The sequence below is a fragment of the Triplophysa rosa genome, linkage group LG14 (assembly GCF_024868665.1).
Source record: "Triplophysa rosa linkage group LG14, Trosa_1v2, whole genome shotgun sequence".
Classification (NCBI taxonomy): domain Eukaryota; kingdom Metazoa; phylum Chordata; class Actinopteri; order Cypriniformes; family Nemacheilidae; genus Triplophysa; species Triplophysa rosa.
Window position 1 is genome coordinate 6,872,770 of NC_079903.1, and position 24,840 is coordinate 6,897,609.

General features: G+C 38.2%; 1 protein-coding gene across 5 annotated transcripts in view; it reads left to right on the plus strand.

Annotated features, from left to right (window-relative positions):
• fndc3a (fibronectin type III domain containing 3A) overlaps positions 1–24,840 on the plus strand; it is an 83,652-nt gene that overhangs the window by 44,292 nt on the left and 14,520 nt on the right. For 4 of the 5 annotated variants that reach the window (XM_057350996.1, XM_057351000.1, XM_057350998.1 and 1 more), the window contains 12 exons: positions 10,776–10,852; positions 12,597–12,840; positions 12,999–13,268; positions 15,262–15,320; positions 16,910–17,079; positions 17,357–17,419; positions 20,701–20,839; positions 20,943–20,996; positions 21,314–21,438; positions 21,549–21,723; positions 21,997–22,083; positions 24,396–24,534. In XM_057350996.1, the coding sequence (XP_057206979.1) occupies positions 10,776–10,852; positions 12,597–12,840; positions 12,999–13,268; positions 15,262–15,320; positions 16,910–17,079; positions 17,357–17,419; positions 20,701–20,839; positions 20,943–20,996; positions 21,314–21,438; positions 21,549–21,723; positions 21,997–22,083; positions 24,396–24,534 (1,602 nt within the window). The remainder of the gene's footprint in view (positions 1–10,775; positions 10,853–12,596; positions 12,841–12,998; positions 13,269–15,261; positions 15,321–16,909; positions 17,080–17,356; positions 17,420–20,700; positions 20,840–20,942; positions 20,997–21,313; positions 21,439–21,548; positions 21,724–21,996; positions 22,084–24,395; positions 24,535–24,840) is intronic. The other variant, XM_057350997.1, reaches the window with a different exon arrangement.

Sequence of the window (24,840 nt, forward strand, 5' to 3'; positions counted from 1 at the left end):
GTCTAAATTAGACGAGGGTATTACCATACCTCATTAAATACTGTCCAGGAAACATGGAAGAAAGCTAATTATTCCAGTGAGCTCAACTCACCCTGTTGAAAAAACCAGCATATGCTGGTTTGGTATGTTTTGATGCTGGTTTGTGCTGGTTTAAACTGGTCATGTGCTGGTCCATAGCTGGTTTAAGCTGGTCAAACCAGCATAAAAACATGCCTAACTCAGCATATGCTGTTTTTTTCAACAGGGCACCCAACCTTTCTCTGCATGTTGTGCTATTCTTTGGAGCATCCAAAGCAAGAGTTTTGTTAATTGTGTGTAAACATTACCCTCAATAATAACTAGTATAATAACATCATATCAGAGTTCATCTGTCGTTCGTTCTTTTGAAAAAAATTCAAGGAATTGTAGTCCCCCTGAACTCTGTTAGTGAGGACTAGCGCCTCGCTAATCCGCTAACGGAGTGCTTTTGGACCCTTTCAAGCTGTAACGGTCTAGTAAGATGATAAACCCTGTTATACCTTTAGAAGATATAAACATTTAGCAATTGGAAAGATAAGAGAATATCAGTCATGCTGGTTTAGAACAGGGTTAACTTTGTGGAATTAGCAATTAGCCCTAATGACGGGTGGGTTTAATTTGATTGTTTCAAGGGCAGTTGTAATTGGACAATGATAGTGTAGTTGCTTTCCCGGTGTTTTAGGTTAGATTAGCCTAAAATGAGGACAGACACTAATACAATTCCCTAAAAGTACTTGCTTTGTCATGGATAAGTCTATAGCAGTTCTGAAACACTGAAAAATTCAGTTGCTCAGTAGCATTCTGTCAGGACACCAATTATGGACAAGACGTCAAGAAAGAAAATTCTGCCATCATTTATTCACCCTCAGGTCAATCGAAACTATATATTCATTAGATTTTTTCCCTGTGGAGTACAGAAGATATTTTGAGAAATGTGTCAATGCCAGGTAGCACTGGCATGTCTGTAAGATGTCTGCTAAAGATCTGGACAACATCTGCTGTATAAAAACATCTGCTAAACGTCTTAGAAAAGGAAGTTTTACCATTCTAAACAAAAACATCTTCCAGACATCTTCTAAGTGTCTATATGACATCTGACAGGAAACGTATCAGAGTTTAATTGCATATTAGCAAACAACAAAAAAATACGTCTTGCAGATGTAAATGCTGCATGTGTGCTATCAGGGAAGGATTTGTGTTCATACAATGGAAGTGAATGGGGGCCGGTGTTGTTTGATTACCAAATTTTGTTTTTTTGTGTTCTGCAGAAGAAAGTCTACGAAAGCTGAGTGAAAGTTAATGTTTAAACTTGTCATGTTTGTTTCTGAAAGAGAAAAGGTTAAGTGTTATTTATTCTCAGAACAGAACGCCTGTTTGGGGTTATTCTTGGCTCCGTGCGTGTGTGCTTTTCTTTTCCACCCCGTGTTTGTTGATGTTTCCTCTGGAAGGCTGGCACTGCAAGTCGACGTCAGCGGATCAGTGGACCGCCCGTGCTCTTCGGGGTGGGGGGAATCTGAAATGAGAGCGAAGGAGTGGGATATGTGGCCTTTTGTGTCTGATCTCGATCTATGCTTGTGCGTCAGTATGATGTAAAAGGGTGGGTGTTTTTTTCCCAGTCCTAGCCCGTCACTTTTCATCCCGCCCATCATTTATTCATCATTCCGTCATTCATTCATTCATTCATTATTTCTCACATCCTGGTATGTTATGGAAGCATATTGGTTGCTATTTTCAATTTGAAATGCAATCTGCAAAATGGCAATGCAATTGTGTATTTAAATATACATTTGCAATAACATATCGTCGCTGTCGGGCGGAAACCTCCTATGTCCAAATTTGGTCAATTTCATATTTTTTCACAAATCGATGCTATTGGTCAGTCCCCATGTGGGTCTGTTATTTTTTACAAATTATTAACCAATCTAAAGTGTTGAAAATAGCTTGAGAGCAAATCTCTTAACTCCATTGGACATATATGTAATGCTTCGGTGCAGAAGGAAGCCCGTGAGCCACGAAGGTAAGTTTGCGAGCAGATTCGGCTAATTTCCGCTTACATCACTTATAATTCTTAAACCTTTAAAATAGAGTTTAGGAAGATGTATGTAACCACAGTCGTTAGCTTTGGTTAACTTTTGAAGCCTTTTCTCTTGTCAAGAGGCTCAACGCGACCGCTGACTTTATTTGCATGCAGATTAATTTCCGCCTATATTAGACAGCCTGTTTAACGTTTTATTTTGGTATTGCATCACTCATAGCTCTAACGTTTAAAATAGAGTTTAGGAAGATGTATGTAACCACAATCATTAGCTTTCATTAGCTCTTAAAGCCTCGTCTCTTGTCAAAAGGCTCAACGCGACCGCAGACTTTGATGAACACTGCTGGCAGCAGCGACGTCCGTGTCTGTACCATTCTTATCAATGACAGCGTAATCTCGTATCTCCCTGCTCCCAACTCATAAACCTTGTATCTCTGATTAAACATGGTTTTGGGGAAATGTTGTGTTAATGTTGGTACACAACAGTATATGATCGCAATATAAGGTATAATACCAACTTTAACGATACAATGTTTAATAACTCAAAAAATATGCAGTTTTTTTAATTTCCTGAAAAATAATGGTTTTGGAGATGCGAGGATTCCGCCCGGCAGCGACGATATGTGCAACATTAAGTGCAAAATGAAAATAAAAATTAAATTATATCAATTACATTTGTCAGTTCCTACACTAGTTTTAATATGTTATTTAAATGGATATTTTTAACGCTCTTTAAATTGCAAAATTAAAATGAAAATGCATTCCCAGCATTGATTATATATGTTTAAGATAGTCAAGCAAAACTGTAGCAAAATGAAAATTCTAATGTTATTTTCCCTAAATGCATTAACATTAACAGGTTGAACATTTGGGATTGCATTTTCATTTACACACAGCGTGTTGGGTGTTGCAAAATTCAATGTGCACTTGAAAATGCATTTCGAGCTGGCCACGCCCCCTCCCCTTTGGTGTTGCAAAATTCAATGTGGACTTGAAAATGGATTTCGAGCTGGCCACGCCCCCTCCCCTGTTACTCCTTTTACCTTTTTTATTCCTTTTTTACTTTCTCGTTCTCACATTTATCTAACTTTTATGATCCATTATTCCAGTTTGTGTTTTCTGACATTGTTTAGGTAAATCTGACAACCTGTCAGGAACATTAAGTTAAAAGCAATAAATAAAGATAAACATAATTTTTAAAGAGTAAATAATAATGATTAATTTAATATTTTTTCTTGGCGCATTAAGAGCTTAATGAATTTCTAAATTCTAATTTATATGATATGATTTTAAAAAACGCTGCTGGGACGCACTTGAGGTGTCAGAAAAAAACGTAGTTACATTTTTTTTCATGTTATTTTACATCCAACTTTAAATTTATTTTAAATTAATTTATTTCAGAAATGCATTAAAATTCAGAAAAAAATGACAGTGAACATCATGGATACATACATAGTTAAAAAAAAATATTTTGTTTCTTCTAATATTTATTTTTCTGCTGTATTAAAGTATTGCAATACTTTACAATAATTTCACAGTCTAAAAAGCCTAAATTAAATTGTGAAAAAAAGTAACCCTGGTGGTCATCATGAGGTCAACATAAGGGTTATGGTATATTCGGAGACACAGAAGTCCATTTTATGTGCCTGTTTGCAGAGACGTTTTTTTTGTTTGTAGTAAAACTTTACCTTAAATCACAGACATCTTGGCATGAACGATTCTCTGCTAGTCATCCTTTTATTACAGGCAACTTGCACCTTTTCGACTCTCCATCACCCTGGCCGGAAGAAGCAGTCACAAGCGGATACATCATTAGCATCCCCTGCCAAAGCATATCGTAAATCAGAAATCGATCGTCTTCCTCCGGGCGGTCTGGGCTGTAGAATTGGATCAGGTTCGTCCCACGCTCATGGTGATTTGGCTCTGAGGTGACCTGATGCAGGGCCAGTGAGTCATTAGTCATCAATTAGTCTGCTTCAGTCGCTCCTGATACGGAGTTCAAAGCAAGCGCACCACTCCACATCAAAGTGACGAGATAATAGTCCTCTGTGCTCTTTGTAGTACTACAAGACTTATTATGAGACGTGCCAATGATTTTAATACGATGCAATGAGTAGTGCCTTATTTTTTTTTTAAATATTAACCTTTGTGGTTAAACAAAGTTGTTTTAAAGGTGTCATGAACTGGCCTTTTTTATTGTTTTATACTGTTGTATGAGGTCTACTTATGACGTTAGCGTGATGTTTACATTAAAAAACATAAAAATCAATAAGTAATAGGCTATTTTCTACCCGGGTTTTGAAGTCGTCTCATCAAACGCTCTGTTGCCGCATTGAAGACTTGGAAGTAAACGCCCACTGCTATGATTGGATAGCAGTTTGCATTGTAAACTTAGTTGGAGCCTTCTGTGAATTTGGGTTAGACACATGACGTTAGGTTACACATTATCAGGACATATCAAGCGATCTCTAACAAAGCAATAGTGAGGCATAGTACAAATATGTTTTACTCACATAAGATTGCTGCGCCATTCCTATCGGATCCCATATTGACTGCACAGCACTGCTTTTTAATTTTAGTCTCTCCGCAAATCCAGCGTCGACCTGTGCCTTGCTCACAAAGGAATCCGCGGGGGAAATGAAGTGAACAAACGCTCAATGTTTTACCCACGTGAGCTGGAACGTCTTTAAAAATAAACTTCAACCATGCATTACTAATACAAATGTATAAATAAGAAACATTAATAAAAATAATAAGAATTATTTCAAAGTTAAACAACTAACTTCAGCTCATGCAATGATGCCTTTAGTTTATCTAAATTAGTTTAAGTTTCTTTTTTTACTATTAAATAGTAATATATTTGTCTACATAAAATACAGAGTTAACCAGACTTTTATTTTGGCAGGTTGTCGGAAGACGCTTATTTTTTAGTATGTCTGTTTCTTCACTCAAACATAGGGATGTAACGATTCACTCAGCTCACGATGCGATGCGATTCACGATTCTGATCTCACGATGCGATTTATTCACGATTTACTCACGATTTATTTTGAAAAAATGAGTTGAAACCAATTAGAAATGAACAACGTCCCTTGCATTATTTCTTAAATGCTTCACGTTTCTTTGTATGATAAAATAATGTTTTATTTCAAATAACAAAACTAAACTGCAATTTTATAACAAATTAATAATAGAAAAAGTCTCTTTAATATAAACAAACTAATACTGTCTGAGCTTTTCTTGGATTTTTTTGCATTTAAGAAATATCAGCATCCACGTTTAGGTTTGCAGTGAAAATAGCGGCCCCTGCTGTCCAAAAAATTGCGATTCAGTTCAAGCCTCAACCGATTTGAATCGTCGCTCATTATAACCGATTTTCAACCGGCTCACGGTGAATCGTTACATCCCTACTCAAACAATAAAATGTTCGCGAAATAAACTCTCAGAGCAACTGTGGAAATGAAGTTCATGTGTTCATGTCCTCATAAAGCGCAGACGCGGACAAATGATCATGATCATCACGCGTGTAGCATGTTAAACTGTGCAGTTCATTCACTCAGACACGCAGAACAGCCAGATGGTAAATAACAGGATTCGGCATCCACTAGTCCGCATCTAGTTTTATGGACTCAATGCAGTCGCAAAACAAGTTTCACTCGCAAAATAGACTAAAACTAAGTAAAAAACCAGTTCACTATTTCAATAAGCTATCACTTATTTATCAGCATGAGAAATACGTGTGAACAGACTAAAATGCGTGTGTCTCGCGGTGAATGCGTGAGACTTGAGAGCCCTGTAACATGAATAGAGTTTAGCGGGCTGTGCGTCAGTAATAACGGTCCGTGGGGAAACGCAGCGCTCCGTGTGTACTGTAGTTAAATGGATTAAACGATGATTTTTTGTATTCGAATTACTCGAGTAACTCGAGGAATCATTTCAGCCCTAATCTACAATAATGCAAAAGATATGACAAGTGCATATGACAACTACCCGCAAGACACGCAACAACCAATGAGATTCAAAGGTACCGATGTGGAGCTGGTGTGCCACCATATTAAATGTAAAATTGACTTTCACATTTACATTTATGCATTTGGCAGATGCTTTTATCCAAAGTGACTTACATTGCGTTATCCTATACATTTGTTTCTATGTGTGCAATCCCCTGGGATCGAACCCACGACCTTGGCGTTGTTAGCGCCACGCTCTTACCACTGAGAAAAGATCTTAAACTCGCGAGTCACAGTGTAATTTTACGCACAAAAAAGCGAAATAACATGCATCAAAGCGGTGCGATGTAAACTACTTTATGATTTTTATTAAACGTGATTTAACGTGGTGTATACTGTAGTGTACATTAAATGCAAGTCGCTTTGGATAAAACTTATGTTAAATGCCTGAATATATCCTATATTTCCGCTGACCTTCTGAAACCTCCATATTTTGTGATTTGAATTTTTTGTCATAAATCATAAATATTAGTCAACCTTTATGTTTGTCATTGGGTTTCGCAAATATCTAACCAATAAAAGGCATTAAAAAGGGCTTGTGAACTTGGACAACACAGTATTTAATTATTTAAAAGTACAGTGTTTTTTTTTTCCATTTCCTGAAAAACAGCAAGTTTGGACATTCGAGGTTTCGGAAGTATACAGCGAAGATATGTACAGTAAATATGTACGTGGACTTTAGCAGAACCCTTGCATAGTGAATGTTTATCCATGTAGTACATATTTCTGCATTAGTATTGGACTCTTATTTTAAGAAAATTCAATGACAATAGATAGACCCTTAATAATGTCAAATATAAATGCTTACCAAGTGTTATTCTAATCAGATCAGATGTTTTGAGCCTGTCACCAGCCGTGTACACACTCATTTATAAACAGCCTCACTTTGACACCCTGATTATAGAGCGGTGATGGCTTATGCACGGCGTAATTACTTCCAGCTAGCACTCGCTGATTATGTGAGTTAGTCTGCTCATGAAATAAAAACAGATGCGGTCTGCTCGCAGGTTGGGGAAAGTGCGAGGTAATACTACAGTGACATGATGTACATAATGTAGAGGTAAGAACCCCTAAACCCCACCCCATGTGTGTTTTGAGCTGATATTCTTGTAGTACGGTGTTTGAAATCGAGAATTTTATGTAGATTTTTTTGAGACATGACCAGGATCTTCAGCTGATGGAAATGTTGGGACCGGCCCCTCCTCCTTCTGACAGCAGTTCTGGCTGGATTCATTATTTATGTTTGTGGTCAGGTTGAGCAGGACAGGTCATCTTGTTTCCTCTATTATGCTAAATCTAGGCGCTAACACTCAATTTTATAAACCTTTATCTTTTGTGTGCTTCTTTTTGTATGTGGCTTGGTCAAAAAATAACATTAAAGAATTTAGTTTGTAGACTTTATGGTCAGATTGTCCTTGCGTCTTCATTGTGAATTGTATTGTATATGCAAGTTATTGGTCATCCGCTGAATTCGACACTGACTTATTGGACTTTTACGCAGAAAGTTCATTCTAATTTGAAACCTTATTATTAAAGAGTAGATTATAAAATGTTCTCACTGTATCGCTAAGTATACCAATACACTAAAGAAAGTTTCCCATCTCATAGAATAAATAGCCACGGAAAAAATTAAAGAGACCATTTCAAAATTGCTATTTATAGGTATGTGTTTGAGTAAAATTATCATTTTTGTTTTATTATTTACATTTATTTTTAGAAAATGAAACTGGAGAAACAGTTAAAAATATCAGAAACGATGCTTTGTATTTTTCAGACCTCACATACTGCAAAGAAAACAAGTTCATATTCACTTTTAAGCAATACAACATAATGTCTGAAAAGTTCAAAAGTATTTTTTCATGTGATAACCTGGATTTTTATCAGTTTTCATGTGTCTGTCAGTCTTTCACATTGTTGTTGCATGACTTTGTCACTCCTGAGGTATAATTTTGTTGAAATTCAATAGACACTGGACTGTTCCCCGACCATTGACATGTTTTCCGGCTTTCCACGTTTTCCTTGTTAAACAAAAGGGGGCGCTGTTATGCATCTTCTAAAAGAACACAGCATCTATAGATCCGGAAAACAAGGGAATGCTCTGTCCTGTTTTTACTAAAACATTTTCCTCAGAATACTTTTTTTTAAACTTGCCGACATTCAAGTTCTGTTTAAAAAATGAAAAAAGCTAGAATTAAATTTTTTTCTTTATTTATAGTTTAAAGCAGATGGACTTTATATTGATAATGGTAGGTTAAATATTTGTATAATGAAACATAAAAGTATTTGTGAATGTGATCAAAAATGCTAAAACAGTTTAAGTAAAACCATGTAAAGCATGTAAAAAAAAGCCTTTTTTTAAGAATGTTTACTGAGATTTAACAAGACAAAGTCAACTATAAGTAAAACAGTTTTACAAAAATGAAAATAAAATAAAACAATCAGAGTACAAACATATTCAGGCATGGAATGATTCCAAAAATAAAAAATTGCATCAACTTCTGGTTAACAGAAACCAACTGAAAAATGAATTAAGCCACTTCTTTAAAAAAAAAACTCCACCGCAGCACAGCCACAAACTCAGTGCAGAATTGTGAATCCTGAGCATTTAAATTGGTTATATGTTTATTTTTCGTCCGTGCCTTTGGTGCTGTCTAGCCAGCTATGGCTAAAATTATGAGTGGAATTTAAATAAGTTTGACTGGTTTTGCTGTCTATTGTACAGCTCTTCTCTATGGTGTTATCACACATTTATTCTATCTATTTTTATATATTTTTTGCCCACATGGTTGGTTTATTGACATCATCTACCTGCAGGGGTAAACTGAGCGTTAACCAGGCGAACCCTGACCCTCCTGGTCTTTAGATGTAGTGCGGAGTTGAACTTTTACCTTCCACCTGTGACTGAGGACTCCGGCATAGAAAGTACTAGAAACCTTCACTCTAAAGACAAACACAAGCTCGCGCTCATCGACGGTTATTTCTTAATGCTTTTACCATGAGCGAAGTCACTCACCACACTTGCACAACAAGACGCAGGTCTGTGTTTACCTGAATGTGTCCTTTGGCATTTCTCTGTGTGTTTACCGTTCCTTGCGTCATTCGGCTCTAACACATCTCTCTTCTGAAAGTAACGTGTCAGTATGAGGCCGTGCATGAAAGAGCTCATCTGTAACAGGCTTTGCTGAGTCACAGTTTTTCCCGCACAAACGTTCCAGTGCCAAAACTTCCACCGACAGTGCTGTTTTATCAGGCGCTGTGCACACAAATGCGGCCCAGTGTGTTCCTTTACACCCGGCTGGGTAAATGTCAGTAGTTGTTTGCATTCGCATGCTAGATATGCTTATCAAAATAAGGGCCAAAACTAGAAAACTGTCGACGTGCCGGTGAGCTGCCCCACATCAATAAGACCAGAAACTACAGATTTTCTGCATTCTTTACATACAGGCGACATGAAATAAAAATTGATATACATTTTCATAAATTTTGGTTACTAGTTGTATTGCACATCATTTTTCAGGACACAATATTTGACAGGAAAAAGTTATTCTATGTATTCTATCGGATTTCGTTACCCAATTATTGTGTCCGAAAGAACGATATTATCATTAAATATATTGAAACAATAAATAATGCTGTCAGTCAAATTCTTTCTTAATTGTGTTTATTTTGTGTTTTCTGTTTTTTTGACCAACAAATCACACATATACGAGTGTAAGGTGGCATAGAAAAATGTTGCAACCATTATTGGCTTATGGCAAAAAAAGTATAGGTTTAGTATCACGAACTAAGCAGATACTCGTGCTGAATTATTTACGATGTCAAATTATGTGTAGCTTTGACGGTTTTTAACATCACAGTTACTGCGAAATACGATATATTGTGACACAGCTAATGTAAAGTCATGTGCTAATTTAATTCTGGTTACTGTAATAACGGTTGTGTCAGTTATAAGTTAATGATAGATATAGAGAAGTGGTTACAAGTTTGAAACATCAAGATGTTCTGAACAGTAAACTTCCACGTCCTGGTCTTTTCAAGCAAGTACCCCTCCATAACTACTCGAAACTCATCTCTGGATCCCTTCAGTTTCTATTTCGAACTTTTCACTGTCCAGTCTATTCCTAATAGGTATAAATAAAGGTGCAATGTGTGAGATTAAGGAGGATCTATTGACAGAAATGCAATATAATATACATAACTATGTTTTTTCAGAGGTGTGTAAAGACCTTACATAATGAAGCGTTTTGTTTATTACCTTAGAATGAGCTATTTCTATCTACATACACCGCGGGTCCACTTACATGGAATTCACCATGTTGTTTCTACAGTAGCCCTAAACGGACAAACTGCTCTACAGAGCGCGTTTCATTAATACGTTATCTCCTTCGCCAAAAAAACAAACAAAATATGGCCGCATCTTTTTCCTGTGTCAGCCACCGTAGTGTTTCGAAAATTAGGTGTGAACAGTGGAGTGAGCCCTTGGTTGCAATTCACAGCCTCACCACTAGATGCCACTAAATTTCATACACTGGACCTTTAAAGCCAGGACCTTTTTTACATTGATATGTCATATTATAAATCGGGCAGTTTCAGTATTATGGTTCTGTTAATTCAAGGCTTGTGATTTGGGGAAGTGTGATCTGGTGCAGTTTTGTGTGTTATATATTGTGTGCTTATTTTGGTGATTTAATTGTTAAAATGTTTCTCTGCAGGTCCTGCTCAGGTTCCCATGATGTCCCCAAACGGTTCAGTGCCTCAAATCTATGTGCCTCCTGGATACGTTCAACAGGTCGGTCATCATTTCATACTGATTGTTTTTTTATCCAAATAAGTACCTGTAATAAGCGATGGGTACCGTAACCCTGTATTAAATGGTCCCCGGTGCTAAATTATGAAAGACCGGAGCATCAAAAAGCTCTGCCCTTATCGGTTTTGCTTTCGATACTTGAGAAGCAAGCGGCACGCGCAGCCTGTGTCTGGCTCCGCTTCACACTGCACGTCTACTGTATCAAAACAGCACGACTGCTAAACTAAACGGATGAGATGTTTAAACTTCACGAACGCGCACAGCCCGTTTCTCTCAAAGCTTGTTCATACTCGCGCCGCCAACCGCATTGCAAGTCCCCACGAATGAGGCACGTGCGCAACCTGTGTCTATTCGATTGTTTTACTTGCACCTGACTTTGCATTTATAACAAACGTAAATTCGATCTAACTGGTTTGCTAATTTCATTTGGATTAAATGATGTGCCACATTTAACACATTTTCCACTTGTTCTTTAAAAAATACTTTAAAACGAATAAATTAGCCTAAATATATGTAATTTTTAAATGGAGAGCTTAATTAATTTCTTTACTTACATAAGATAAACATGCACATAAATTCAGTCCCACATTTAAATATATATATTTTTTTATTTTAAAATCCCAGTGAAATAAAAAATTACAATGCCTATTTTGTCATGAAATATAGCAGCGTTTATTGTAAATAGTTTATCAATGTGGGTTATTCTCTTTTGAAAAATCGTGTGCCCTCATAATCTTCAGTTAAAATCTGAAAATGCACTTCCGTCCTGAAATGTCTATCCATCTCAAATGACATATGTTAGACGGCTTGGGTGGAGCATCCGTTAACTCCTCCCCATCAACTGTCAGTCTGCTGCCAGTTCCATTTCAAAATGCAACGGCTGTTTTTATACATTCAATCAAATCACAGAGAAAGACGAAAGCCACGCCCACTATTTTTCTTATTACAAATTCCAATGCACTCGGAAATGCGTCAAAATACGGAAGTAAAACGATCGCAACTTCCGGTTCACGGGGACTTTAAAGTTGCAGCTATAATGAACCAACCCACTTCTTTTAATACTGCTGGTCCGAGCTAAAGACTATTTTTTTACATTGCAGAAAATAAAGCTGTGTTAATTCTATTCTTAATTTCTTTATTTTTGGTTGATTATTTTTATACAAAATATCCAAAAGAACCGATAAGAATACTGTTAAAGTACCGGACCGATAAGCAGTATCGATAAGAATAGTCATACTGTTAAAATCTTAATGATACCCATTCCTACATATAATCCAAATATTTATAAGACCACGAGAAACATTTAATTCAAGTTGCCCATAAAGGAGTAGTTCACTTCGAAATTTGCCCCCATTGACTTTCCATAGTAGGAATAAAAATTACTATGGAAATTGAATGGGGGCAAATTTTGAAGTAAACTACTCCTTTAAGCTTTTGACCAAGAGTGTATATTGTTGTGATAGCTATTCTCCAAATCCAGTCAGCTGCCAGAACAGCATTTTAAAGCACTTAACATGCTATGTTAAAAATGCATGCTGAACATATACTGTAAGACTATGGCTACAGGCTCATCCCTGTTTGTACGCAGTGCTCTTTAAGATGCCTGGTATGGGCAACAATTCAAGGCATGTGTTCCCCAGGTACAAGTCAACCCCAGAATGCAATGCGTCAAGGCGACATTAGACATCAAGACAGCCTGTGTAACCTTCTCTGTTTACCTTCATAGATCATTGAGGAAAATGGAGTTAGGCGGGTGTTGGTGTTACCTCAGCCGGAGTTTCATCCGAGTGGCCATTCCCCGCTTCACCACCCGCCGCCTCATGCCCACCTGCAGGCCTTCATCCCGCACCCACACATCATGCACCCTCACCCTCACCTGTACTCAGGCATGGCTGGAGGAACCGGAGACATAAGTCCTCAGTACATCTCCCAGTACCACCCAGCACACCCCACCATCTACACAGAGCAGGGTCAGTACATTCACGTTTATTTAGCCTCTTAAAGAAGGAAATTTTTTTTTGCTGGAAGTATTTTCTGTGTTTTTTTTTTGTAAATAATCAAAACAACGCAAATCTGTGTAATGAATTAACCACAAATATTAACTGCCGGTTTCGCCCGATTCTTACAGATGCTCACCCGGCGCACGGACGTCCGGCGTTTTCTTACCGGGACAAAACACACGAGCGCCTGCAGAAGAAACTGAAGGAGCGACAGGGGGTGGGCGGAGGCGTGACTCCCTCCAAAGACAGCCCCCCTTCCTCCCCGCAGAACAGCCGCGGGACACCGCCTGCAGGAGATCTCCAGAACGGACTGGCGGGTAAAAGCGGGGAGGAGCAGGTGCAACACACCGGCCTGGGCAAAAGCCCACCAGGGAGAGGGAAGGAGGCGGAGCCTGCAGGTAGGGAGGACCTTAACTTTTGCTTCAGACACGCCCATGCACATTAAAGCCTAAAGTATGCTTCGTTAGGATCAGCATACTGTGCACGCGGTGCAAATTTTGTCATCAGAATAGTATGCGCACCAGTGGATTTTTGTAACTGCGCATACTTTGTACATGCATGTCGCACATTTTTTGCAGTAATAGTTTATTCACAATGTGTGGCGCATGTGTTTGTGTCATTCATCACATCATAAGACCTGCTTATCTGCTCTTTACTGACCCCTGTAGGCCAGGATAGGTATTGCAATTTGTCGCAATTCGCATGCGTCAAACGCCTGTGTACATGTACACGTCAAATGACAAGGCTGTGCATACTTAAAGGGGTCATATGACACGGCTAAAACGAATATTATTGTTTGTTTTAGATGTAACGCAATGTGTATACGCCATTTAAAGTTTAAAAAACGTTGTATTTTCCACATACCGTGCATGTTTGTATCTCCTCTTTGCCCCGCTGATTTTTTACACAGCTCATCGCTCTGAAAAGCGAGGTGTGCTATGATTGGCCAGTTCACCAGTGCGTAGTGATTGGTCGAATACTGCAAGCATTTCACGGAAATGTAACGCCTCTTACTATATTTGGAACATCAGGTTCCAAAGCAATTGTACTGACAGGCGATACAATGAGATTTACAATTACGCCCACCTTAACTACGTGTAGATTTGGGCGGTCTTAGTCAAATCAAGTTACGTAGATTCGCCGGGGTGTGGTTACACGAGGCGTTTCAGGCAGGTCTGGGTGAGCATTTGCTTTTAGATACGATGCATCTTTTGTTCCCACACTTTCATTTGTGCAATTTTATGTGTCTAATACATGCATGGGCAACTTATAACACACCAAAAACACAGAAAAACACGTACTTCCACCATATGACCCCTTTAAGGCGTAATTGACTTTTATTTTTCACCCCAGACTGCTGTCATAACTCCTAAAAGGCACAAAAATGGGCAAAACAAACTGTGATTGTACAGCAATTTTGACTTGAAATGTGGTGGAAACGTCCCATTGCAGTGGGTTATAACACTTAGGGGATGTTTTAAGCATCTTGCCCGACTTGTGCCTCTTTCAATCATAACACAAAACTGAACACTTCACATTGTCTCAAGTGGCTCATTGCTTTCATGAAACAGCCGTAACCGTTTATAGACACTGGTGTGACCTGCTTCATTATTTTAAGTCACTTTGACCCAGAAACACATTTTCAGTTTTATAAACTAATAAAAAGAAAGTCTTTAATGGAATAAGGGAGACTTCTGTAACCAACGCTGATAAAAAGACTTATTACACATTAATGTGTGAATGATGTGTGGGCACAGGTGCTTGTATATCAGCTATTTTACAACAGTTTCTACCGTGACCGATTTCACAGCTGATACCGTTTTATAAATCAGATTTTAACAATGAATTCCCAGTTCATCTGATTAATAGAAGAACTTTCTTACAAATGACTGGAGAATTCAATATTAAGCATTTATCTCTCTTTGTCAGTTCATAAGCACCCGGAGTTACTTCTGCGTACCGTCACTGATCATTTTTCGGACACCGGTGTGGCATTACATTCCCTCATTTAACAAAATCGCACCTCTGGTTGGAGGTGAAAGTGATTTTTGATCTGTCGAGAGATGTAAAAGGGGTCCATTAAGGGTGTCGTTCTCCGGCCCCTGTGTAAACAGCCCGGGCCGCCCGTCTCCGCTCTCATTAGCTCCTTTAGCTTTAGGCCGCTGCTGGTAACATTAGATGTAATAATTGCCCCCACACCGACGCGCATATTTATCAGCGCTAACTACCTTCCAGCCTGAAGAATCTCAGCTGTAACTACTGTACGATGGCTAAACCTATCTGATCCACCAGCTAGAAATGAATTCCTATGTGGTTGAAGAGATGGGCGTCATGCCTGCTTTTCAGTTGGCAGATAATCTTATCTAGATTATTTCTTTTGTTGTTTTCTAGAACTGGATGAAGCAGCGAAGGCTCTACAGGAAAGATTAAACTCCATCTGCAAGCCGGTGGTAAGAAGATATGATTTTATGCGCTAGTGTTTTGTTTTCTGTGCGTTGCAGGACATAATTTGCATGCAGCATTGTTGAGGATTGAGGAATATGTACAAAACACACTATTCGTTGTTTTAAATGAATACTTTTACAGAGTGAAAATACAGTTGACAAAGCGTGTGGTTAATTTTGCAATTAATACTACGATGTTTATTGGGCAAGGGCTCCCATGTAGACGGTTTTAAAGTGACAACATAAACAAACGTTACTGCGCATGGGCACGTTCGTACACTGCCCTCAACTTCCGGTAAATATTTGCAAACTATAGAGTGCCTGTAGATTGTTTCTGATAACAAGCAAAAGAAACCGAGAAGAACACTTACTTGGCTAACTAAACTTGTCTCTCCAATGTTTTGAATTTAGACTGCGATACCAAGCTCGACCGCTAGATGTCAGTGCACCGTACGGTTTGTTTAAATGCGACCAAACTACAGGACCCATTCTACAAATTGTTCATTTAATAAAATGAACATACAACAAAATTCAACAAATCGTTTATTTAATACAATTGTTATACAATAAAATAATAATATAAATTGATATTAACATAAATTAAATTAAATATAAATAGTTATATTATTATACACTAACCAAACACAGATCGGAAGTTAACTGCAGTTTCGACCAGATTTTTACAAATCAGCACTAGGACGAGGAAACGTATGCAAGTGTAGAGGAAAGAACTGTGCCCCTTGAAGCTCAGATTCAGTTTTGGCCTACAAATACACGCTAACTTGAGCTATTCTTGGGCGAGAACCCGAAAGGTGCATAGTCATGCATTATAACTAAAGGAGACACTTGTTTCTCAACCGTGTTAAAGCTTACGATATTCCCTCTTGCGTAACGGATGTTTCTCCTTGGAGGGCAGCGCCACGTGTCATTAAATAAACTCTTTAGTCTTTAGACTCCTTCCGTTGACTTGAAACGAGCAGACGTGTGTAGTTCCCGCATTAAGATCAGCACATAGTTAAATATGCAGTCTATTTACCTCAAGTTAAATCGGTTGAGAGGAACGAATGGGGTTCTGCAAAATAAGACGAATTTGGTCAGTCAAGTTAATTGAGTTGAATTGACTGTGGATCCGTTTTTAAACTTCACTTTTGTCTCTGCTCACAAATTGGCTATTTAAAGGGATAGTTCATCCAAAAATGAAAATTCTTCCATCATTTATTCACCCTCGTGTCATTTCAAACCTGTAGCACACTGCAGCACACAAAAGAAGACATTTTGAAGAATGTTGGTAACGAACAACATTGACCCCCATATACTTTCATTGTATGAACACAAACACACTGAGACTTTTCTCAAAATATCTTCTGTTGTGTTTCACAGATGAAAGAGTCAAATACAGGTTTTGAATGACATGAGGGTGAATAAATGATGACAGAATTTTTTGGGCGGTGGGGGCGGGGTCTTAAACTATCCCTTTGAGACCTTTTCAATCTGGTGGGATCAAGCTATCATTAGGTGGCCTGTAGTTACAAATGTCGGATAATGAGTGGATTACTAGGCCGCATGTGAACGTATGTCTTGTTTTGTACCGTCAGGTGACAGATATTCAGGCCAGGGGAGTCAGTCTCAGCTGGGTTGCCCCATCACTGACAGAAAGCGAAGAAGAACCCAAAGAGGCCGAGGAAAGCCCCGCTGAGCCAGTCTTCACATACGAAGTCTCGGTCTCTCACAACGGCAAAGACGGGAAGTACAAGGCCGCCTACAGGTGCGATGGCATGCTGAGTTGTGGGTTTTGGCAAGAAGTGGAGACTGTGTGCGCGTGCACTTGAGGAACTCAATTGCTGTTTTTTGTGGTTTGTTATGGGGTTTCGGAAATTAGTGGTGGGTGAGGGGTCAATTTTAGTTCAGCTGTGACTGTTTCCTGTGATATTTGAAGCTGTTCTGAGATCAGAAGTGTCGATGTTTCCTCCCGATTTGAATGTTCGCTAGCTCATGCAAAACGACTGATGTTTTATTTCCGTTGTCTTTTGCTTGTGTTGAAGCAGCGGTGTGGAACTAAGTGCAACCTTACAGGAGTTAAGACCAGCAACAGACTACCATATCAGGTTTGTGTCCGGCACTGCCAGAGGTTTCTGTTTTATACTTTCAATCGATTTAACAGAATAGTTCACCCAAAAATGAAATATGAAAAAAAAAGAGAAATGACATAGCAGTTTGACAGTATGCTCAGTTTCACAAACACAGAGTTACAGATTCAATACAATACACAATACTCACGATTTTCACGATTAGAGTTGTATCACAATATATTTTACAAATTGTCAAAAATTTTAACGTCAATTTAACGTTGTCAGCATTCAAGGTTTAGTTGAACCTTATGTATATAAATTAATAAAAATATTTGGTAACACTTTACCATAAGGTGCTATTAGTTAACAGTAGTAAATGCATTAGCTAACAATGAACCATTTAGTTTTTCAGCATTTATTAATCCTTGTTAATGTTAGTTCATGTCAATACAGTGATTCATGTTAGTTCATGGTGCATTAACTAATGTTAACAGTGACAACGTTTGATTTGAATAATGTATTGGTAAATGCTGAAATTAACATGAATTAATATTAATAAATGCTGTATTGGTATTGTTCATTGTTAGTTCATGTTAGCTAAAGCATTAACTAATTGTTAACAAATAGCACCTTATTGTAAAGGGTTACCAAATATACATATAAATTTGACAGAGAAAATTGGGTTTTAACACATAATAAAGTATAAAGAATGCTATACCCCAAGAGAACTTAAAGCACAACATTAAACAAGAACAGAACATTAAAACACTTTATATATTAACGCCGCGGCGTGGTGACGTGGTCCATGGAGCTCTAGATAGGTCCAAACTGTCAGTCTGTTTGAATGAGTTTAAGCGGGAGAGACCGTGGAAGCAGCTGTATTTGCAAAAATTCTCACTAAATACCAACACAATATATGCACTGATTACTATGTTGTAGACATCCGGCCGGTTAATCATGGTTACCACTAAATCCTGCTGAAACCGAGCTGGCTGCGATAATGCAAAATATTGATTATTTTATTGATGCGTCGCTTGTCTGTGAAGCACGGCTCTGGGATCAGTAGGAAATGCTGCTCGATCTAAAAGCAGTGCGAGTTTAAGTCGCTTATAACGTGCATTTAAAAAAGAAACACCCGTCAAACATGATCATTATAAATATACTTTATTATCATGAAAATACCCGATGAGGCTTGAGGAACAGTGATAAAAGATGTCCTTACTAGTGGTGGGCGGATCGATCCTGAAGTATCGATACTGAGGTTGTATCGAAAAGGATCGATCCTAACATAAAAATATCGATACTAATGTGTTTTTAGTTTATACTACTGATTTTATTTATTTACTAATGTAGCTAATAATTGTATAATGAAGAAAATATTTCCCCTACACCTAGTTTTGCACACGTTGCTCCTCCCTGCCCTGCTGTGTTTTGTAGTCCGCTATCACGTGACTCAGCAGCCAAGCGCAAGCACGCAGACGCTGCTGCAGCCAGCGAAAAGAAAAGGAGCATCGTGTGGAGTTTTTTCACCTCGGTGAATAAAAACACTGCGAACTGCGATGTATGGCAGTGGGCCTTTGGGGGTAAAAAGCCAAAGATTGAAAGTACTTTATTATTTAAGCACTTTATTTACTTTGTGTCTCAAACAATTGTGTGCACTTTGTTTATAAATTCACTTAAAAAAATGTAATGAAAGGGAAACATGTTAATTTTTTCTATTATTTTGTCTAAACATAACACTAAACAAAAACTGAGAAGCAGTTTTAAAATCTTCGTTCTTGAGTAATAATTTTGTGCACTTTGGTTTTTTTAAAGCTAGAGAAGTAGTACTGGGATAACAAGAAATTGTTTTGTTATATATCGTTTTTCTGTTCTGTTAATCTGTTATTGTTACTATTTCCAGTAATAATTTGGTGCAAAGTTCATGTTTGCAAATTCGATTACAGGAATAAATAACTAAATAAATAATTTATTTGGTTTAAATGATGTCCAGTGTTTTAACATCTACATGATTAATTAGCCTGCAGGCACATTAAGAGCACAAATCACAAAATATTTTAGTGGTCATGAAAATGTATTCAGATTTAGCATATTAATGATGCATTCATCTGATAAATCATGACATTTCATCTACAGGAAAGTAAATGTAAGTTCAAGTGAATGCTTTTTAAAAGTAAAAAGTATCAGTATCGAAATCGCCAATACTGGCCCTGCATTTACTTGGTATCGGATCGATACTAAATTTTACAGTATCGCCCACCACTACTCCTTACGCATTTCCTAGAACTACTTGTGTTATGGTCTTCTTCTGCAGTGGGTATTTGGAGTTTCTGCACGAGCGCGCCCTCTGGCTTTCGGATGCAGAAGCATTTTACCGTACTGCACTCACAAATTGTGCATAAATCACGTGATATATATTTTCGGTTAACCGGGCATATGTCTACTATGTTGATTAATTGTATAATAACATTTTGTCTGATGAGTGTTAGAGAGATAGTATTAATCAGTTTTGTGTGTTTAATATGACTAGGAAGGATGCATAATGTGCAATACATTAACAGTATGCATGCATTCATCTGTTTCTTATGCTTCTATGATCATCAGTGCATACCAATGTTAAATCATGTTAAGACATTCACATAAAAATGCACAAGTAATTTATCAATAAATAATCAATGATTGTAAATGCACCGCAAAGAACGCTGAAAAATGAACAATTTCAGTCAATAAGACATTTTTTTATATCATTTATACAGGGAGAGGGTAGAAAGCATTTTATTTAACGAGCAGTCTTTATAGAAAATCATTCAACCACACATACAGACACACAGAAAAGCCGTTTTTATTTAAGAAAACAATATTTTGTTTCAAAAACACCACCAGTTTTACAAAGATGTATTTTATCAACTTTCCTGCGAATGTGTTTGGGAAACAGCGAAATGAATGGGCTTCAATGCAATGATTGGTACTATAGAGCCCTCCATGACACTAGTTACTAACGCATTCCATTCTTCCAACGGACGTCTATGCGAGTGTCGCAACTCTGTTTTTCAACGGCTCTGGTAAAAACCTTTGGTAGAATCGTTATTTTTTTTCACAGTAAGTTTGACATTTGCATGGATTTGCCCCACTGATTGACATCATGGAGGACCTGCGAGAACCAATAACGTGTGACATCACTGACAACAATACGCCATGACACATCTTAACTCAAATGTTATATTATCACAGAAGATTCATTTTGGGGTGACCTAAAGTCGCTGACTGTTAGTGTTTGTATAAATGTGATAGTGTACTGATAGTGTGTGTGTGTTCAGGGTCCAGGCCACGTGTAACTGTTTACAAGGCGTCCCTTCGGAGCCTGTGAGCTTCACCACACTGAGCTGTGAGCCGGAAACCCCCAGTCCACCACGCAAAGCTAGCGGCACCAAAAGCAGCCTCGTCCTGCAGTGGAAGGTGGACACATTCACACTCACATCAACAATCTCACAATCACAAACATTAAAGGACACTTATAATGGAGACTGTGCTGATCATTAAACAAACTGTTTTCTCTTAGGCCCCATGTGACAACGGATCCAAAATCCAAAACTATATCCTACAGTGGGACGAGGTACTTTCTTTCTTTTTTTTAATTGCTGTTTGAATTTCATCACAAAATAGGCGTAATTTTTTTCTTTTGACTTTTCAAATAAATTAATTTCAAATAAGACAAAATTACAAAAAGATATTTTCTATAATGCATACACATCTTTCTAGTTAAGTCAAGAGTATATTATTGGGTAGAAATTGTAAGTGGGCGGGCCTTCGGGTTTTCTTGTGAACAGCGGGTGGGTCGTGAGGTTAAAAAGGTTGCGGTCATCTGATCTGGGGTCAGTACAGGAGGTTTTCTGTGTGTTTTAAAGTGCTAATCCCAGGCTTTGTGTACAGGGGAAGGGCACGGATGTGTTTGAGCAGTGCTACTACGGCCCGCAGAAACAGTACAGACTCACCAAACTCTCGCCAGCTTCCAGATATTCCTTCCGCCTAGCAGCCAAAAATGACATGGGGGTCAGGTGTGTATCCACTGGAGTGTGTCCCAGTGTTGGGTTCCAGCCCTGGGGGTGTGATGATGATCAGGTTTTTCCGTGTATCTGCTTCACTCGTGTTGTATCTCTCTCTGTAGTGAGATCAGTGAGGTCGTCCACGTCATGACGTCGTGTAGCGTGCCCGCTCCCCCCCTGAGCCCTGAGTTGGTTCAGCCCGGGGTGACGTGGCTCTGTCTGCGGTGGAACAGACCCGTCGGCTCGCCTAAAGAGGATGACATCAGTTACGTGCTGGAGATGGAGGAGGAGGGCTCAGTAAGTGAATTTGTAAAACATAAGAATGATGGATGTCAGTGCATTAACAGATGATCACATACGTAAGCAATAAGGTATGAGAGGCTGTACTGTATCGTGAATAACAGCTATTGACCGATCAGAATCAAGGACTGAGACTAAATCAATATAATATCAGGTGATTTAAAAACATGTGGTGTAGTTTGTCACATTTCGTTCATTTGGTTGAGTTTGTGAAAGTGTCATACAGGACTTGTTTTTGTGTTAATAGTTGTTGTGTTTTGTGTTGTTCAGGGTTATGGCTTTCAGGCCAGTTATGATGGTGATGAACTCACACACACTGTGAGAAACCTGCACAGGAGCACCACGTACAGATTCAGGGTAACAACACAAGCAACATTCCTGTCTGCTTTCTTTCTTTCTCCATTTTTGGTTTCCTTTTCTCTACTTTCTGTCTGTTGTTTTTCCTCTTTTTTTGTTTTTCCGTCTGTAGCTGTCTTTTTTTGTCATTTGTTCGTCCTTCCTATCTGTCTGTCTGTCTCTATTTTAGTTTTTCTTGTCTCTTCTTTCTTTCTCTCTGTCAGTTGTTTTTCTCTTTTTCGTTTTTATGTCCGCAGTTGTTTTTCTTTTTCCTTCCTTCCTTCCTTCCTTCCTTCTATATGTTCCTTCTTTTCATGTCTGTCTCTTTTCCCTCCCTCCTTTCTTTCTTTATTTCTGCCTGCCTGTCTCTTTCTTCCTCTATTTTTGTTTTTCTGTCCGTAATTATCTTTCTTTTTTCCTTTGTTTGTTCGTCCTTCCTGTCTGTCTGTCTCTATTTTTGTTTTTCTTTTACCATCCTTCCTTCCTTCCTTCTATATGTTCCTTCTTTTTATGTCTTTCTCTTTTCCCTCCCTCCCTTTCTTTCTTTCTTTCTTTCTTTCTTTCTTTCTTTCTTTCTTTCTTTCTTTCTTTCTTTCTTTCTTTCTTTCTTTCTTTCTTTCTTTCTTTCTTTCTTTCTTTCTTTCTTTCTTTCTTTCTTTCTTTCTTTCTTTCTTTGGTCTGTCTGTCTGTCTGTCTCCCTCTCTCTCTGTCTGTCTCCCTCTCTGTCTGTCTGTCTGTCTCCCTCTCTGTATGTCTGTCTGACTGTCTCCCTCTCTGTCTGTCTGTCTCCCTCCTTTTTTCTGTGTGCCTTTCTGTCCTCTTTCTTTTTACCTCCTTTTCTGTTTTTCTTTATTTTGTCCTTCCTTTCTTCCCTCCTTTTTTTTGTTCTTTTGTTTCTGACTGTCTATCGATCAGTCTGTTTTTATTTTCCCTCCTTATGCCGCGGTCACACTAGACTTTGAGCATGCGAAATTCATTCGGGCGGTGCTGCAAAAACAGGCGGGAGCGATTCCTCCATTATATACTTTTCTGTACAGAGAGGTCACGTTGTTCACGCGAATTCACAGGACAGAGTTCACCAAACTTGAACTTTGCTACGCAGCGAAATGCGAAATATCTTCGGACAGGCTTGCGTTTCCGGTCTGTCGCATTCACATGCGTATGAATGGAAGTCAGTGGAGCAAAAATGCAAGTGTGACTGCAGAATTAGTCTACCCTTTTCTGTGCGTCTGCTCTCTCTCTCTCGGTGTCTTTCTGTCAGTCTTTCTACCTCTTTTTGTGTTTATCTATCTTTTTCCCTTCCTTCCTTTTTTCAAACGTCTCTTCTTTTGTCGTAATATCTCCCTTTTTGATATCCTTTCTTTGCTCTCTTTTGCTTTTTTTGTCTGTCTGTCTGTATTTTTGTTGTTTGTCTTTGTTCATTCTTCCTCTCTGTCATGTTTTCTCTCCTCCACACACGCTCCTGGGCGTCGTGACTGAGTCTCACCTTGGATGCGTGCGCTGCTGCTGATGAGATCAGTCACTGCTCTCTGCTGTTGTTAGAGACGGCTGATCACAATCCTGTTTCCAAAAACAAAAGTGTATTAATGCGATGAGAATGGCTGCATGTATCCTGATGAGAGGAGCTGATTACCTCCCAACAGCACTCGCATCCCCAATTACAGCTTATTACTGTGACACATGACAGACAAGCTAAAATCACAACATCACCATCAAACGCTTCCTTATCCTTTACTGGAGAAAAACAGCAGAAAAAAGTATATTTCAGTCATGTTTCACCATAAAATCAAATAATAAATAATAAATAATAATTTGTTATAATTAATTCAGTTTTTAAGTGCTTACTCAATAACTGATTTTAGGCAAAAAAAGTTACGGGTTGTTTTCAGGACAATCAATCACGTGTCATTTCTTATTACTGTAATGGGCCAGATGTTTTACTGAGTTTTTATTTATTTAATAAAATTCTCATTATTCTTAATGATGATTCTCGTTAGATTCTCATTACTGTAATACAGTAGAGAAAATCATCCTGTCCAGACAAAATTGTGATTATTTTTCTTTGCAAAACTGCATACATTAAAGACAATACAACCATGATGTACGAGTAGCTAAGGTGTAAAAAAAAACTTGAACAGTTTTTGTCTGCATTACATTTGAGAATTGAGAAATTTTTGTTGTCTTGACAGTAAGATTTGTCATAAAAGGGACCATCTTTTTTTCTTCCGAAATCAAACCCACACAGGATTTGTGGGATTTCCCATGTTTGCTGTGGTAAAGAAGAAATTCAATGCCTCATTTATTTGGTGTTCATCACATTGGTGTCATCACAGGTTGTTGCCTATAATGCGGAGGGGAAGAGTAACCCCAGCCCTGTGTCTGAGTTCACCACGGCCCCTGACAGACCCAGCTGCCCCTGCAGGCTCTCAGTAAGGGGAAAACCTCACCCGACCAGCTTCCGCCTGACCTGGGGTCAGTTCACTACACACTGAAAAAATGACTGTAACCTGATTTTTTTTGTTTCGTTTCTTTATACTGTTTGAGTATCTTTTTACAGGATTTATGTTTGTGTTTCAAAATCTACTGTGCCAAATTCTATTGTATTGTCTTCACAGGATAGGACAATCCCATAATGCTCTCACACAAAGAGTAGCAAAATGTTTATTATAAATATATAACATAATAAGTCTAATTATATATATATATATATATATATTAGCATGCCATAGCTTGAATTTTCATGTTGTTAGCTTAGCAACATGCTAACATCAAACGATC